We start from the raw sequence: 14,017 nt of genomic DNA on the forward strand, positions 1-14,017 counted from the left end.
GCAGAAGGATGTGGTATAGATTAAAGGGGGTTTGAGGCAGTGAGATTTAATAAGGATCTGAATGACAATCATGGTTGTAGGGATTTTTCAAGATACTTTTCTTGGTCATCTCAAATGATAGTTAATAATTATAGTGACCTTAGTTAGCAGAAGGCAAGGTGGGTTAGGAGTCTCTGGGCGGCTCACTGAACTACTAACCTAAAGGTTGGTGGTTCTTACCCACTCAGCAGTACCACGGAAGAAAGGACTGGAGATCAGCTTCCATACAAGTTACAGCCAAGAAAACCCTATGGAGCAGTTCTGCTCTGTAACACATGGGGTCTCCATGAGTCTGAAATTAACTCGACGAACTCGACAGCAATGGATTTGTTTTGTCTTTTGGTTTTTGGTGGTTTTTTTTGGGGGGGTGGGGAGGGGTTCAGACAGCTAACACACTTCACGCTTGAGTGCTAACTGAAAGGTTAGAGGCCTAAGTCTACCCAGAGATGTCTCGGAAGAAAGGCCTGGCAATCTGCTTCCCAAAAATCAGCCATTGAAAACCCTATGGAACACAGTTGTACTCTGACACGCATGAGGTCTTCATGAGTTAGGGTTAGGGTTAGGGTTAGGGTTAGGGTTAGCAGCTGGTACTGGTACTAGGGTGAATTAACAGAGATGAACTAAGCTCAGACTTAGGTCTGATGTAGCATCTCCCACCGTGAGTCCTTAAAGTTGACATTGGCATATTTCTTCATCTGAAACTTCCTTAATGAAACCTCTTAACTAAGGTGATTGATAGCATTTGAGTAACTTCCCACTTACCATCCCTCCTTCCTCCCTTCCTTTCTCCCTCCCTTCCGTCCTCCCTTTAATTACTGATCATAACTCTTACAGTCTAGTCAGAGATACAGACCTTAAAATATGAATCTATAAAATGTCATAATTGCTTTTAAAAAGGGCCTATTTCAGTCTAGGTCTTTCTCAGGAAGTAACGTGTGAGGTGAGAACTAAAGGGTGAATCAGGAGCCAGTCACATGAGTGGAGACAAGAGCAGTCTGGGCAGAGTGAAGTTCCTGTGCAAGAGCAGGAAAGTCCTGTTTCTGAAGACTCTGTCAGATAACGCTAATAAGACCACGTTTTCAAACTCCTGGTGGAAGACATTCTCTCCAGTGTTTGAAAACACCCGTTTTGTCTCTTCTGCAGTCTTAACCTCTGTGGGCTAACCCTTCCTAGTTCCTTCCAGTGTTCTTCTTATGACACAGTGTCACATGAGATGTGCCATTGGAGAAGTGTTCACAAATTCTTACTTTTACAAACTTAATGTAAGAATATCAAGTAAATACAGTTTGTGAAATATATTGACTTACCAGTAATGATGGTCAATCTGATTTTTTTCCCTGTGTATAGTCTCAAGTAAAACTTGAGTGTTTTTTAATGTATGCCAAGTATAAAGACTCATTATTAGTTATTAAAATCTTTGTATGTAATTGAAATGAATCATAACTTAATACCTTCTTCATCCTGCATCACTGCCTCTCCACTTCTCCACGTGTAATCGAGGCCGCATCATTCCATTGTATAAATGGCTAAAATTTACTTGCTCATTTCTCTTATGAGAAAAAAATTTACTATAAGTAATAATCGTAATTCATAGCTTTACCTACAGATGTATTTGGTCTTTAGATTGTTTTACTTAGGGTCATTTCTCAGAAATGGGTTAAATGTTATGCCTGTTTTTAAGGCCCCTGATACATAGACAAAAACTTAGTCTTTATAGATGAGGAAACCTCATTTATGGTTCAGAGTAGAGAGTTTGGACTAAAACCCAGACCTCCTGAGTTCTAGTCCAGCACTCCTTTTGCTACAAGTTATGATAAAATGAGATGCTATTTCTCTGTAAGCAAAAAGTTGACTGTATTCTTTTAGTCAAGTACACTTTAACATACTTCAGTCATCTCTCAGGAAGAGTGTCGCAGATTATTTAAATAAAGTAACAAAACACCTTTTGGATAATTCATTCCATGTTTCGAGACCAGTTATTATATCCAGAGAGAGATGATAACATGCAAGTGTCAGAAGTTAAATAATAGTGTGAAACGTTCAGTAACCATATTAAATGTTTCTATAAAGAAATACCTGATTTAATTTTATCTGTAGCCTTATGCTCTCTGGCACAAACACAAAGATAAGTAAAACCTTGTTCCCTGAAGTTCAGACCTAGATTAGCAGCTTCACAGTAACACTTTTATACTTCTCAGATGGATTTCGTGTACATCTTCATGTGAGGCTCACAAAACAACTCTGAGAAGTAACTAGGGCAAATAAACTGAAGTTCAGAGGTTGGTTGTGGAGCTTGTCAGTTAATAGTAATCATAGGATTTGAAGTCAGGTCCTGATTTCACATTTTCTGTTGGTTCCCCTGCACCCCTCCTGCCTCCATGATCTCCTGACCCCTCAATATCCGAACTATCAAAACCACTCACCCTTGCTTCAAAACAATTCTTTCTTGACTTTCCCTGAGGCTACTGTCTAACCAGTCATCAGAGCTTAAATCTCCAAATCAGGTTTATATCATCTCTTCATATCTGCTGTTGCCCTTCCATCTCATCCAGTCACCACACTGCATCCAGAGTAAACTTGCTGTCTCCTCACCTGGGGGAAGAAACAAACAAACCCTTCATTGTATGGCTTTTGTTTTAAGACCAAAAGTTTGGATTACAGTGATCTCCCAATCTTTGCTCCTCTTCCTTTTATTCTTTACTAGATCGAATTCAGGGTTTTATCGCGATTTGCCTTCCTTAGTAAGCCAGGATGGGTCTTATATATACAGAATGGATTTTAGAGGTGGGCGTTTTTGTTTGTTTTTTGACCCCCTCCAGATTTCAAGAGATGTCACTTCTCATGCAGGTTCATACCCCCTTTTCTCATGAATTATTTTACTCAGCTCCTGTAACAGTTAAGTAGATCATGTTTAGTTTATGACAGACTGTTAGACTTGCTTAGCCGTGTTTTTCTTCTTATTAGACATAGTCTTTAAGTCTACCTCTTAGGACTATAGAGAAGAGGCCAGAGTACCATGAAACCCTTTTTCTTCCTTCCCTTGTTGTCCTAGCTATGGGGAGAAATAGTTAGGTTGGGTTTTTGTTATTGTTATTGTTTGTACCCTCTCTTATTTTTCCTCCTAAAGGACAGGAGGCCAGGGGTGGTTTGTTTTGTTTTCCTATTCTTCATTTCAAGCTGTGGTGGCAAGAAAAATCAAAACAGGTAAAAAAGTTTCTGTATCTCTTTGGGTCAAATTTAAGATGATCTTACTTGACATAGAGTTTGAAATGCAGTAGAAGAATCTTGATTTCTTTTTACTTTATAATGTAATAATTATTTGAGATATATATATTTTTTACTAGAACACTAGTAAAATATATATATATATATGTTTACTAGTATACCAGTAAATGCCACCAAGTTTATTACATCACAGTAATGAAAATTATTTTTTATTTTGAATTACTTTTTATTTTCCTGCACAAGTGAGTCTAGTACTAAACTGCAGTGGCAGAAAGTGTTTTGAAGCACAGTAACCCAGGAGAAAACAAACCTGACGGTTTTTATTGTAATAATGACTATACTCACTGTCCATTAAATAGATTGCATGTAGCAAAAGCAGAAAGAAACTAGGAGTGAGTTCATTGTTTTAATTAAGCGTTAGCTCATTTTTGATAAGTTATATCCCATTGAGGTTTTTTTTTTTTTTTTTTTTTTTGCTATAATCTTTTTTTCCTTCTAAATTTTATTTATTTTGTTGTCGTCGTTGTTGAGAATAGACACAGCAAAACATACACCAATTCAGCAATTTCAATTAGAATGTTATTCTCCATGTCTTTATTACATTTTCTTTATATTTCTGCTTTCAACTTGCAGTGTTTAAAATTCAATAAGATGTTAAGAGATAAGCCAGAAATGTAGACTATTACAGAAGCCTAGGAGATTTAGTTAATCTGACCTAGATGTTCTTTTGATGATTGAGATTCGTATGTGAAAATCATTCTCAATTTCAAAATGAAACATAGGAATATCTGCTGTATAAGTCAGCTCTCCTGCCAGTGATGGGCAGATTAATCAGCCCCCAACAGGAGGAGTTTGTCTTCAAAGTTGTGCTATTTATTATTATTGGCATTTGGATCAGCAATATTGAAAGGTGCAAGTGAATGTCGCCCTTGCATTTTGCCATGTTCTAAAGAGGATTATCCACGGTTTTTCCAACAGCTTTTTGTATACATTGATGTTGATTTCATTTTCAATCTAATGCATGTGAAACAAAGCAGATAATGTGAGAAAGTTCCTTAGTAGAAATTTGTGTTCAAATGTTAATTTTAATGATAATTTGAGAACATATTCCAATGATTAATTTATTCAACTTTTATTTCATGTATCCCAAAATGTGGAAACTTTAGACAGTCAAAATGAGGACTCTCATAAAATTTCTGCTACTGTACCACTTTTGCTGTTGTTCTACCAGAGAGGCAAGATACTAGCTTCTTCTTCGGTTCTTAATTTAAGATTGTACATTTGTCCCTTGGTATCTGCAGGGGATTGGTTCCAGCACACACCACCCCCACCAGAGATACCAAAATCCGAGGATGTTGAAGTCCCTTATATAAAATGGCACAGTATTTGCATATAACCTCCGCACATCCTCCCATATGCTTTAAATCATCTGTAGATTACTTATAATATCTAGTACAGTATAAATGCTATGTAAATAGTTGTTTCATCACAATTGAAGACTTGCTCTGGAAGCTCTTGAGCTCTTCTGGGAACGCTGATGCTGCCTTGGCATCAGCCGGTGCAATTCGCCCGTGATCTCGAAGTTCTTGAGGCTATAGTCCTTTACAGAGCTAGCCTGCCATCTCTTACTCCATGCTAAATTCCTTCCTCTCGCTCTCCTCAGCCTCCTCACAATAGTGTTCATAGAGGCGAAGTAGATTCAGCATAGTGCTCAGCGTGATGGAATTTCAGGTTTTGCTTTTTGGAACTTTCTTCTTTTTTTCCCAAATATTTTTGATCCACGGTTGGTTGAATCAGCAGATGCAGAATGCAAGGATATGGAGAGCTGACTGTACAAATGTTAACTTACATAATAATAATGGGAACTTATAAATAAGAGATCATATTCAAGGGATACCTGGTTTCGTCTACGGGGCTGAGTGGAGAAAGCAGTATAGACACCTCCTCAAGATGTAGCCACCCGGGCTAGTGAGCATGTAGTTTCCTTCTCATAATGTGATTGAAGTGAAGCCCTCTTACAGATGATGAAAATACTGTGGTTAGAGTGGCAGATCCTTGGAATTATGTTGAAATGGTTTCTCTTTTATTCCAGTATCCAAAATTATAAAAGAATTACTTTGAAGCCAGTGTTATTGCCTGAACCTTAGCAATTCCTAATTGGGGATACAACATACATCTTAATTATTGAAATAAACTAAGACTATGAACTAATTTTAAGTACTTGGCTTGTTTTACTCGTTAGACATTTAGTTTTAGGTACTAGGCAAGTATTTGTGATAGTCCTTAGAGTACTTTCATCACTAAATTTTACAAAGCATGTTTCCTTTAAAAATAGAAGCCAATGGTTTATTGTTGTGACAATTGAATTATTAATGATTTTTTATAATGAACTAATAACTTTCATTTCCTGAATCTATTGAAATCTGTGAAGTAAGTATATGTGTGTGTGTTTACTTTTACATATTGTGGAGTTATTTAGAGATTTATTTTTCAGCTGAAGAAAGCTTAACTGTTTTTATTAATGATTTATAGAATGAACACTGACCTGCAAAGCAGTAGTTTGAAATAACCTGAATCTTCTCCTGGATGCAGGTTAAATACAGGTTGTGTCTACGCTCTGTTCTAATCCTAATTAAAGGTCTTTGATAACTGTGGGGCTAAGTTATAGGTTTCTTTTAGTGTATACGTTTGGGAAGGAAGCAGAGAGTTCATTAGAAGGAGAACTGTCTTTGAGGAAAGTTAACATTTCACTAAAAGCCTCATTGTGTGTGCTATATGATTATTGTATTTTACAGACTCCAGGCATTAGAGCTCGCCCTGCAAGACTTCAGTGGTTTTGTGATAGATGTATTGCAAGTAATCAGGTTTGTGTTTAATTTCTGACGTCTTACATCTTATTTGAGTGTTGGGGGGATTTGGAGGGATATAGCAGTATGGAAACAGTGTTGTCTTGGTGGTTTTCCAAACAGACAATAGTTTAGTTCTTGTTCCTGAGGTGCAGTAGAATCCCTGAAAATTTTAACTTGAACCCTGAAGATTTTAACTTGCTTTATCCTAGTTTGGGCAGGCTGACCTTGTTTCCTTAGCAGTGTAAACCAACCTCAGTCCTTAGTGACTGGAGGAGTTGGCTTGGTGAAGCCCAGTGGACTTTCCTGTCTCCAGTGCGGGTCTCCATCCACGTCGTGCCAAGAGAAAGCCACAGGGAAGGGAGTATCACGTTTGGATGGAGGAGTATTTTCCTTAATGGAGGATGTGCTCATTGAGTTCTCGCCACTCTGTCCTCCTTCCCAAATATCTTTGCATTCTCCACAGCCCACCTTTGTGGAGGGTCCCTCAACTGGATAGTTAGTTGGTCATATGGTGTTCTTGACTCCAAAGGGCCCTTTAGCCCTCTGACTTTTGGAAGTGAAGCTGGTCTGCCCTTTGGGTAAAGATTATTCAACTGAGATTTGTCAGCTATAAAATATGTTCTTTACATAATCTAAATCCATCTGTTAATCTTATTTTTAAGGTTGAAACCCTGGAAAAATTAGTGGAGCTGACACAGAAGCTGTTTGAATGTGATAGAGACCAGCTGTACTACAGTCTGTTAAAACTATATAGTAAGTGATCTGAGTATTCCTCATGTTTTTATTTTGAGGCATTTATTTATTCTGTTGAAGGCAGTAGCAAGAAAGAAGTGTCAGGCTTTCAAGAAGCTTCTGGAATTATCAAATGCTAAGTCTTCAACAGAAGCTTAGGGAGGCCAGATTGAACTTTGTCACAAAATGTTATATTGTATGACTAGACATTGTACAATCTTTATAATTTCTGACATTTTTCTGCAGTGATGAGAAGCTAAGAAAATCTTTATCAGAGCCAAAGAATTTAAAACAACTTTTTGGAGACACTATTCTTTTTCTTCTTTTTAGTTAAGTCTGCACATAGATTTATTAATCACTTCTGTAAGCAACTATCACTACTTTCATGTGTTTAGATCTTTTTCCAGAAAAGTGCACATCTGTATACAAATGCATTGCTAAACACTTCCTTTTTTTTAAAAAATGTGATCATATTATAATAGTTTTAACTCAGTGATATATTACAATCTTTTTTCTGCATTTTATCTCCTATAAATGACTAATTAATACATTGAATGTATGTACTAGAATTCAATCAATCAATGTCTTTTTTGCTGGGCATTGAATAGCTTTCAGTTTTTCATTTATAAAGCAACATTAAATCATTAATCTTTGTTCAAACACTTGTTTCCTTAGGCTGAATTCCTAGTGTTTGTATTAAGGGCTAAAAGTGGTTCACATTTCTAAAACTTTTGCTCTCTATTATCAAACAATGTTTTGATATAACTTTATACCAGTTTATACACTTGGGGCCTTTATAACTACAGTCTCTGTTGGGGAGTTCAGGAGAGGGGAAGGACTGTTAAAACAGGCAGTGACCATTACCTTTTTCCTCTGTAGATATTTGATCTAGATTTATTGCTCTCTTTTTCTCATGGCACATCTTCCTTCAACATAGACAGCAGTGAACAAGTTCACTCATTTGTCCTTTTGAACTTGTATTTCTTATAAGCTTTATTTTGTGTCTTGGTGGTGTAGGTATAAGACATACCTGCTTTAAAATATACATGCCACTTGTTAGTTGCATTAAAGCGCACACTTGATAATGTTATTCTTAAAACTTTGGCTTTCTTAAAAACTTCGAATGATGATTAAAGTCTAGCACACGTTGCCGAGGTTGGTACTGAATGTGTAGAATTAAAAGCCTTTTACTTTAGGCATGTGGTTCTTAAGTGGTTCCTTACAAGCAGCACTGTATGTGAGTGCTAACCCTCTTCCCCTTTTTTCTTCATTTTAAAGAACTGTTTCATGCTTAAGTATTATATTTTTTAATTGGTGATAGAAATATACACAACAAAACATAACAGCAATTCAGTGACATTGATTACATTCTCCAAGTTGTGCAGCCATTCTCGCTATCTTTTTCCAAATTATCCCACCACCATTAACACGTATGCAGCGCACCCTGCGCAAAAACTCCTTCTTTCCCCTCTTAAACATTAATTTTATGCAAACACCAAAAGAAGTTATCTATATTTATGATTCTAAATGAGTCTTAGCATTTAAAGTAGTCCCCATAGAAGATTATATAAACTTTCATTCAAAAAAAAAAAAAATCTGTGAAGCCCTTACTCTGCGAGCCATTATGGTAGGTGCCACGGATATAAAGGTAGTACTCTAGTGATAGGACACATAACTGAGAATTACAATAACAGTGTGTAAGAATAAGAATCTGCAAGATGAAGGTGATAGTCCAGGAAGGGTGAGAGGTGACCAACCTCACAAACTTCTTTTTCCTATGCAAATGAAGTTTTATTATTGTTTTAAAAAAAAGACAGAGAAGAACAAGTTTTAGGCTCATCTTAAAATTTCCCTTAGGGTAAGTAGTCTCTGAGGTTTAATACCATTTTTCCCTCCTTAATCCCGTCTGTCTGCTCTGTTGGCCCCCAAAAAAAAAAAAAGACACTTGCCGTCGAGTCAGTCCCAACTGGTAGCAACCCCATATGTGTCAGAGTAAAAGTGTCCTCCATAGGATTTTCATTGGCTGATTTTTTGGAAGCAGATTGCCAATCAGCTGATTAACAAATGCCCAAGACACGTCTGGGTGGAAATGAACCTTTAATCTTTCCGTTAGCAGCCGACCACGTTACTGTTTGTACCACTTAGGGACTCTGTTGGGCACCTCCCTCCAATTTCTTCTTGCTCTGTATTTGGGCCAGAAGTCTGAGGAGCTCTGCAGGCTGTGTGCATGGCCTCTTGTGAGGCTGGAAGCCAGTGGAATTCTTTTGGGGAAGTATACTTTCTAACACCATTTGTATACTTCCCATCTTCTGTAGCTCTATAAATAGATAACCTGGTTCTAATAGCCCCAGTCTTTTCCCTTCTGAAGAAAAAGAAAGCTATCCCCTTCTTCTGCCTCCTGTCTACATTTTACCCTCCGATTTTGACCACTATTAAATATTGTTACATAATTTATAAAATGCTAAAAAAAAAAAAACTCACTGCTGTCAAGTTGATTCCAACTCACAGCAACCCTATAGGACAGAGTAGAACTGCCCCGTAGGGTTTCCAAGGAGCGGGTTGGTGGATTCTAACCACTGACATTTTGGTTAGCAGCCAAGCTCTTAACCACCTTGCCACCAGGACTCCAATAAAACACTGCAGATTCCATTTATTTTAAAAGAAACGTGGTATATAATGATGTGTGAAATGTGGTCCTGTTACACTGGAAAATCCATATTTTGGATTGTGGATTTTTGAAAAAAATATTTGGCCTACCTGAATTTTTTATGACGTGTTCTTTTTCATAATGTAATTTTAGCTCTTGGAAGGGTTGACTTAATTATTTTTAGGTATTTGTTGAAGAGCAGCTTCTCTTTGTTATTTCTATTTTAAAATACACTTACTTTTATTGTGAATTACAGCATACTACAGAAATGTACACAAAACAAAGATTCGTAGATCAGTGATCTATCAAACCCAACACCCGTATAACTACGACACAGAATAAGAAATAGAACAAGTCTTTTTGTAGCTTTAAATAGTAACTGTACTAAAAGTGCTTTCATTTTCCACAGATTCCATATAGTTTAATGTCCATCCGTGATCTGTTAAAAGAATTTGCAGAATTCAAGCTTCAGTTCTATCCTTTCCAATACATTTTGACTTTTCACTGTGCCAGACTTGCAAAATTAACTCTTAGGACCTACAACACACATTTTACATGATGAAATAACTCCTTCACCTGCATAAGGAATATCCTATTATTTCTAAGTGACAAAATGGCCTTCTTACCAAACATTTTCTTATTTTTTTAAAGACTTGAATTTCTTCTTTACATAAACAAAGTATAGACAGTTTACTCTTTTTTACACATAAAGTACTATACCTAAAAATAAAGTTGCCTCACATTTACAATTTTGCAATAAAAATTCTTCAAATCAATTTTTAAAAAAACATTTAAAACCTCATCATTTCTTCTACCTCAAAAGTTATTCATGTGTCATTTTCTTACAGTATTATTGCTGTTAACATTTCTTTTTATACTGTGTGGGCTTTTTCCCTCTATTATTACACAAGGAAAACAGGAATATATTCTAATTACGAAAGATTCAGTTGATAACAATTTTTTAAAAATGTTGCCGTCAAAATCAACTCCGACTCATGGCAACCCCATATGTGTCAGAGTAGAATCGGACTCCATAGGGTTCTTAATAGCTGATTTTTCAGAAGGAGATTGCCAGGCCTTTTTTTCGAGGTGCCTCTGGCTGGACTCAAACCTCCAGCCTTTCAGCTAGCAGCTAAATGTATTAACTGTACCACCCAGCGACTCTAATACAATAGTATACAGAGCTAAATGTGAAAATGTTATTCTCTTCACTCTTACCCCAACCTCCCCACCTGAGAGGTAACTTGGTCCATAGTTATCAGCTGGCCATCCTTCCAATCCTCTGTCTCTACATTTAGATCCATATATTTTTACATATTTGCTATTATTTTGATTGCTTTACCCAGGGATGGGATTATATTCTACATGATGTTCTAACGCTTCCCTTTTTTACTTAATAATATGAAATCAAAGGAAAAGAAAAGATAAATGCATGGTTTTTCTCCCTTTCATTACCAAGTTTTAAAATAACGAGCTGGTGTCCTTGTAATCTCTGAAGCTGATCAGTGATTTTTTTTTTTTTTAAATGTATGAATTAATGGAATTTTATATGTTTGTGTTTCAGTTTGTTACAGTCGTTATTCTTTTTGGTGCTTAAATTGTCCCATCTTTTTCCTGCGGGATCCTCTTCATGTTGGCTCCTATGTCATTTGACACCACTCCATTAGTCCTTGTTAGTTCCTTGTTTTCAGGCATAAGAAGACAACGCAGGCTCACATTGCATAATTCCTACCCTAGACCCAGGATCCTCATTTTAGAAAGGAAAGATATTTAGAGACCACGATCAGCTGATTAACAAATGGGGGGTTTGGAGATCACCTCCTCATGTCAGTAATATGTTAAAACTATCGACTTTATAATTAAAGTTCTGAGCTAGAACTCTTCATCTCTTACCTTAGTACCATGGAATCCCGTGTGAGCATCAAGTGCCAGCTGTTACACCTGGTCATAGAGCCTTAAAATGTGGCTTCACAGCTGTGCTCTATCCTTGTAAAATTCACTAACAATGTCAAAATCTTTACTCTTAATAGCATTTAAGAGTTCTTAGAGATCATTTAGTACAGTCCTCTCATTCGTTAAATGGGGACCGTGAGTTCTAGGATGGCGATGTGGTGATAGAGGCAGAACTTCCGTTTCCTAGTCACTGTCTAGGTCGGTGGCTGTTTGAGTCTTCCAGTAACAGGTATGATGATTGTTCTCTGACTAGAAAGAATTTTAAGCCCCGAAGGCTTCTTAGGGAAAGCATGGCCTTTCTGCACCTTCGTGAGATTTTATACATAGCTGCAGATTTTGACATCCTGACTGGTTTGATTGCTTCAAATTTTTGTTAAATGTCTTATGATCCAGGTACATTTCCGAAAATTTTTTTCCCCTTAAAAATTTCACGTAGGTGTATGATGAGTTGTTTCTTGCTATATTACATTAATTCTCATCTGCATTTTGAAATAAGTTGCTAGTCCATTTTAACAGGTGCACCTTTGTAATGTCTTTGTCCTCCCAAAGCAGAAGCTTGTTATGCAGTTTGCATCTTTTCTAAAAGAAGAAAATTATCTTCCTAGATATTTTGCTGTCTGAAAGCATAGAGTTGCAGATCATCCACTCACCTTTTCTTCAGTGTTTGGAAAAGTTCAGTGAGCTTAAAAATTAATCTCTCGAAAAGTAGCTCAGCAGTACTGTTATCATCTCTTGGGAACCTCCCGTAACTGTATTTCCTACAGTCCACAAGTATTCTTTGGCAGTATAGAATAGCTCCATTTTTCTCTTTCTACAGAATCGAGATTCTTAGGCGTAGATTTTTTTTTTTAAATGTAATCAAATTGGTTTTATACCTTTACCAACTTGAAAAAGTTACTTCTGAACTTTACCCTTCTTATGTGAAAACATTTTAATGAATGAAAAATTTAGCTTATGACACTTTTGTTTTGAAAATTGATTGTATGTCTAAGGGTTTTTTGTGAGTTGGACTGATTCTGTTATCAAAGTATGTATAAAAGCACTCTGAACTTTAGGCTAATTTCTGTTATTTGTGCCTCCTTTCAGTATATTCTGTGTGAAAGTTTACGGTGCAGTCTGTGTATGACATGGGGACAGTTTTCTACTCATTATTTACCTTTTTTGTTATTGCTTTATTACAGATTTCTGATGGAGTGTGTGTGTTTTCTTTTTTGTCCTTTGAGTTCTGTAATTCTGGGAGTCATTAGTTTTCAGTTTTAGGAGGAAAAATTCTAGGAAGATCACATTTGTTTTAGTGTTTTGGTAATTTTCCTCTAAAATGCCTAGGAACAGATTTATTCGTGTTTTCTGGAATGCTTATGCTGTAAAGTAGACTTCCTTCTTAGAGCTGGACCCTACACAGTAAAGATATTCTTTATGTGTGCATTTAAAAATAGAAAACATTTAAAGCAATAGTTCTTAATAGTTATGTTGAACTTAGTGTCATGTTACATTTTTCATATCTTTTAATTTTTATCTAAGCAAAGATTAATTTATTAAATTAAATAACTTGATCTTTTCTCCTACTCATTGGTTTGAATGCTTAAAAGCAAAGTCTTGATTCTTTCTTTCTTGCTATTTGTGAAAATTGGTTTAGTATTTAGAAGGAGCTAAACTTTTCAATGTGAACAAATCTGCCTATTTCCTTTTCAACAAACCTTCTGTCCCCCTTTAACACTTACTTAGTCTGATAGTATTATTCTGTTGAGACAGGAAATCTAAGGAGGTACACACTGTTGTAGAAATTCAAGTCAACAGAAGAGATGCAGACAATCGTCTCTACTCGGCTAGGAGGGTTTATAGATTTGTCGCTTTTGAGGAAGATTATACATTGTACACTTTCAATCAGTTTAGACCCTCAACTGTGTCGTCTACAATATACATGTTTCCATTGTTTTTGCAAAGACTAAAAAGCATCGTTGGATTAACTGTCACCTGTTTCTAATTTTGATTTCAGCAACGGGCAATGTCTCAGTTACTTGATTATAGTTTCTGCTACATGATCAACATGATTTTCAAAGTGTTTAACAGATAAAATGTGGTATTGTTATTGTTTTTTTCTAATAGGTAAATTTAAAAGATACAGGAAAGTATATAGAAAAAAAGCCACCTTCTCACCTGTGGTCCACAGTCACCTGTGCCTTTCCCTGGAGGCAGCATTTGGAATAATGCTTCCTTCATCATCAGATAGGAGAAAGCTCTAAATATCCTCATGACTTCTGTTTAGTATATCCATTAATGCCTACCTAATCACATTTTACAGAACTTAATGGTGACTGGCAAAGAGCTGATGTTGTCTGGAATAAAATACAGGAAGAAAATATTATTCCTCGTGATAAGACATTAAGGTTATTAGCGGAAATCCTTAGAAACAACAATCAGGAGGTTCCATTTGATGTGCCTGAGGTAATTTTTTTTTTCTCAAAGTATAACAGATTTTGTTTTCAGTATACTAATTTAGAATATAGATTAGCCTGGTTTTATATGAAAAGATCACTGTATTTACCATTTGGTGTTTAACTGAATAATTTTG

The 14,017-nt window shown here is 36.2% G+C and overlaps 1 protein-coding gene across 2 annotated transcripts in view; it reads left to right on the forward strand.

The window, feature by feature from the left end:
• The window catches only part of LRPPRC (leucine rich pentatricopeptide repeat containing), a 117,060-nt gene that overhangs the window by 74,842 nt on the left and 28,201 nt on the right, over positions 1 to 14,017 (forward strand). For both annotated transcript variants that reach the window (XM_023735506.1, XM_023735507.1), the window contains 3 exons: positions 6,060 to 6,128; positions 6,776 to 6,866; positions 13,748 to 13,890. In XM_023735506.1, the coding sequence (XP_023591274.1) occupies positions 6,060 to 6,128; positions 6,776 to 6,866; positions 13,748 to 13,890 (303 nt within the window). The remainder of the gene's footprint in view (positions 1 to 6,059; positions 6,129 to 6,775; positions 6,867 to 13,747; positions 13,891 to 14,017) is intronic.

The sequence above is a fragment of the Trichechus manatus genome, unplaced genomic scaffold (genome assembly GCF_000243295.1).
Source record: "Trichechus manatus latirostris isolate Lorelei unplaced genomic scaffold, TriManLat1.0 scaffold00005, whole genome shotgun sequence".
Classification (NCBI taxonomy): domain Eukaryota; kingdom Metazoa; phylum Chordata; class Mammalia; order Sirenia; family Trichechidae; genus Trichechus; species Trichechus manatus.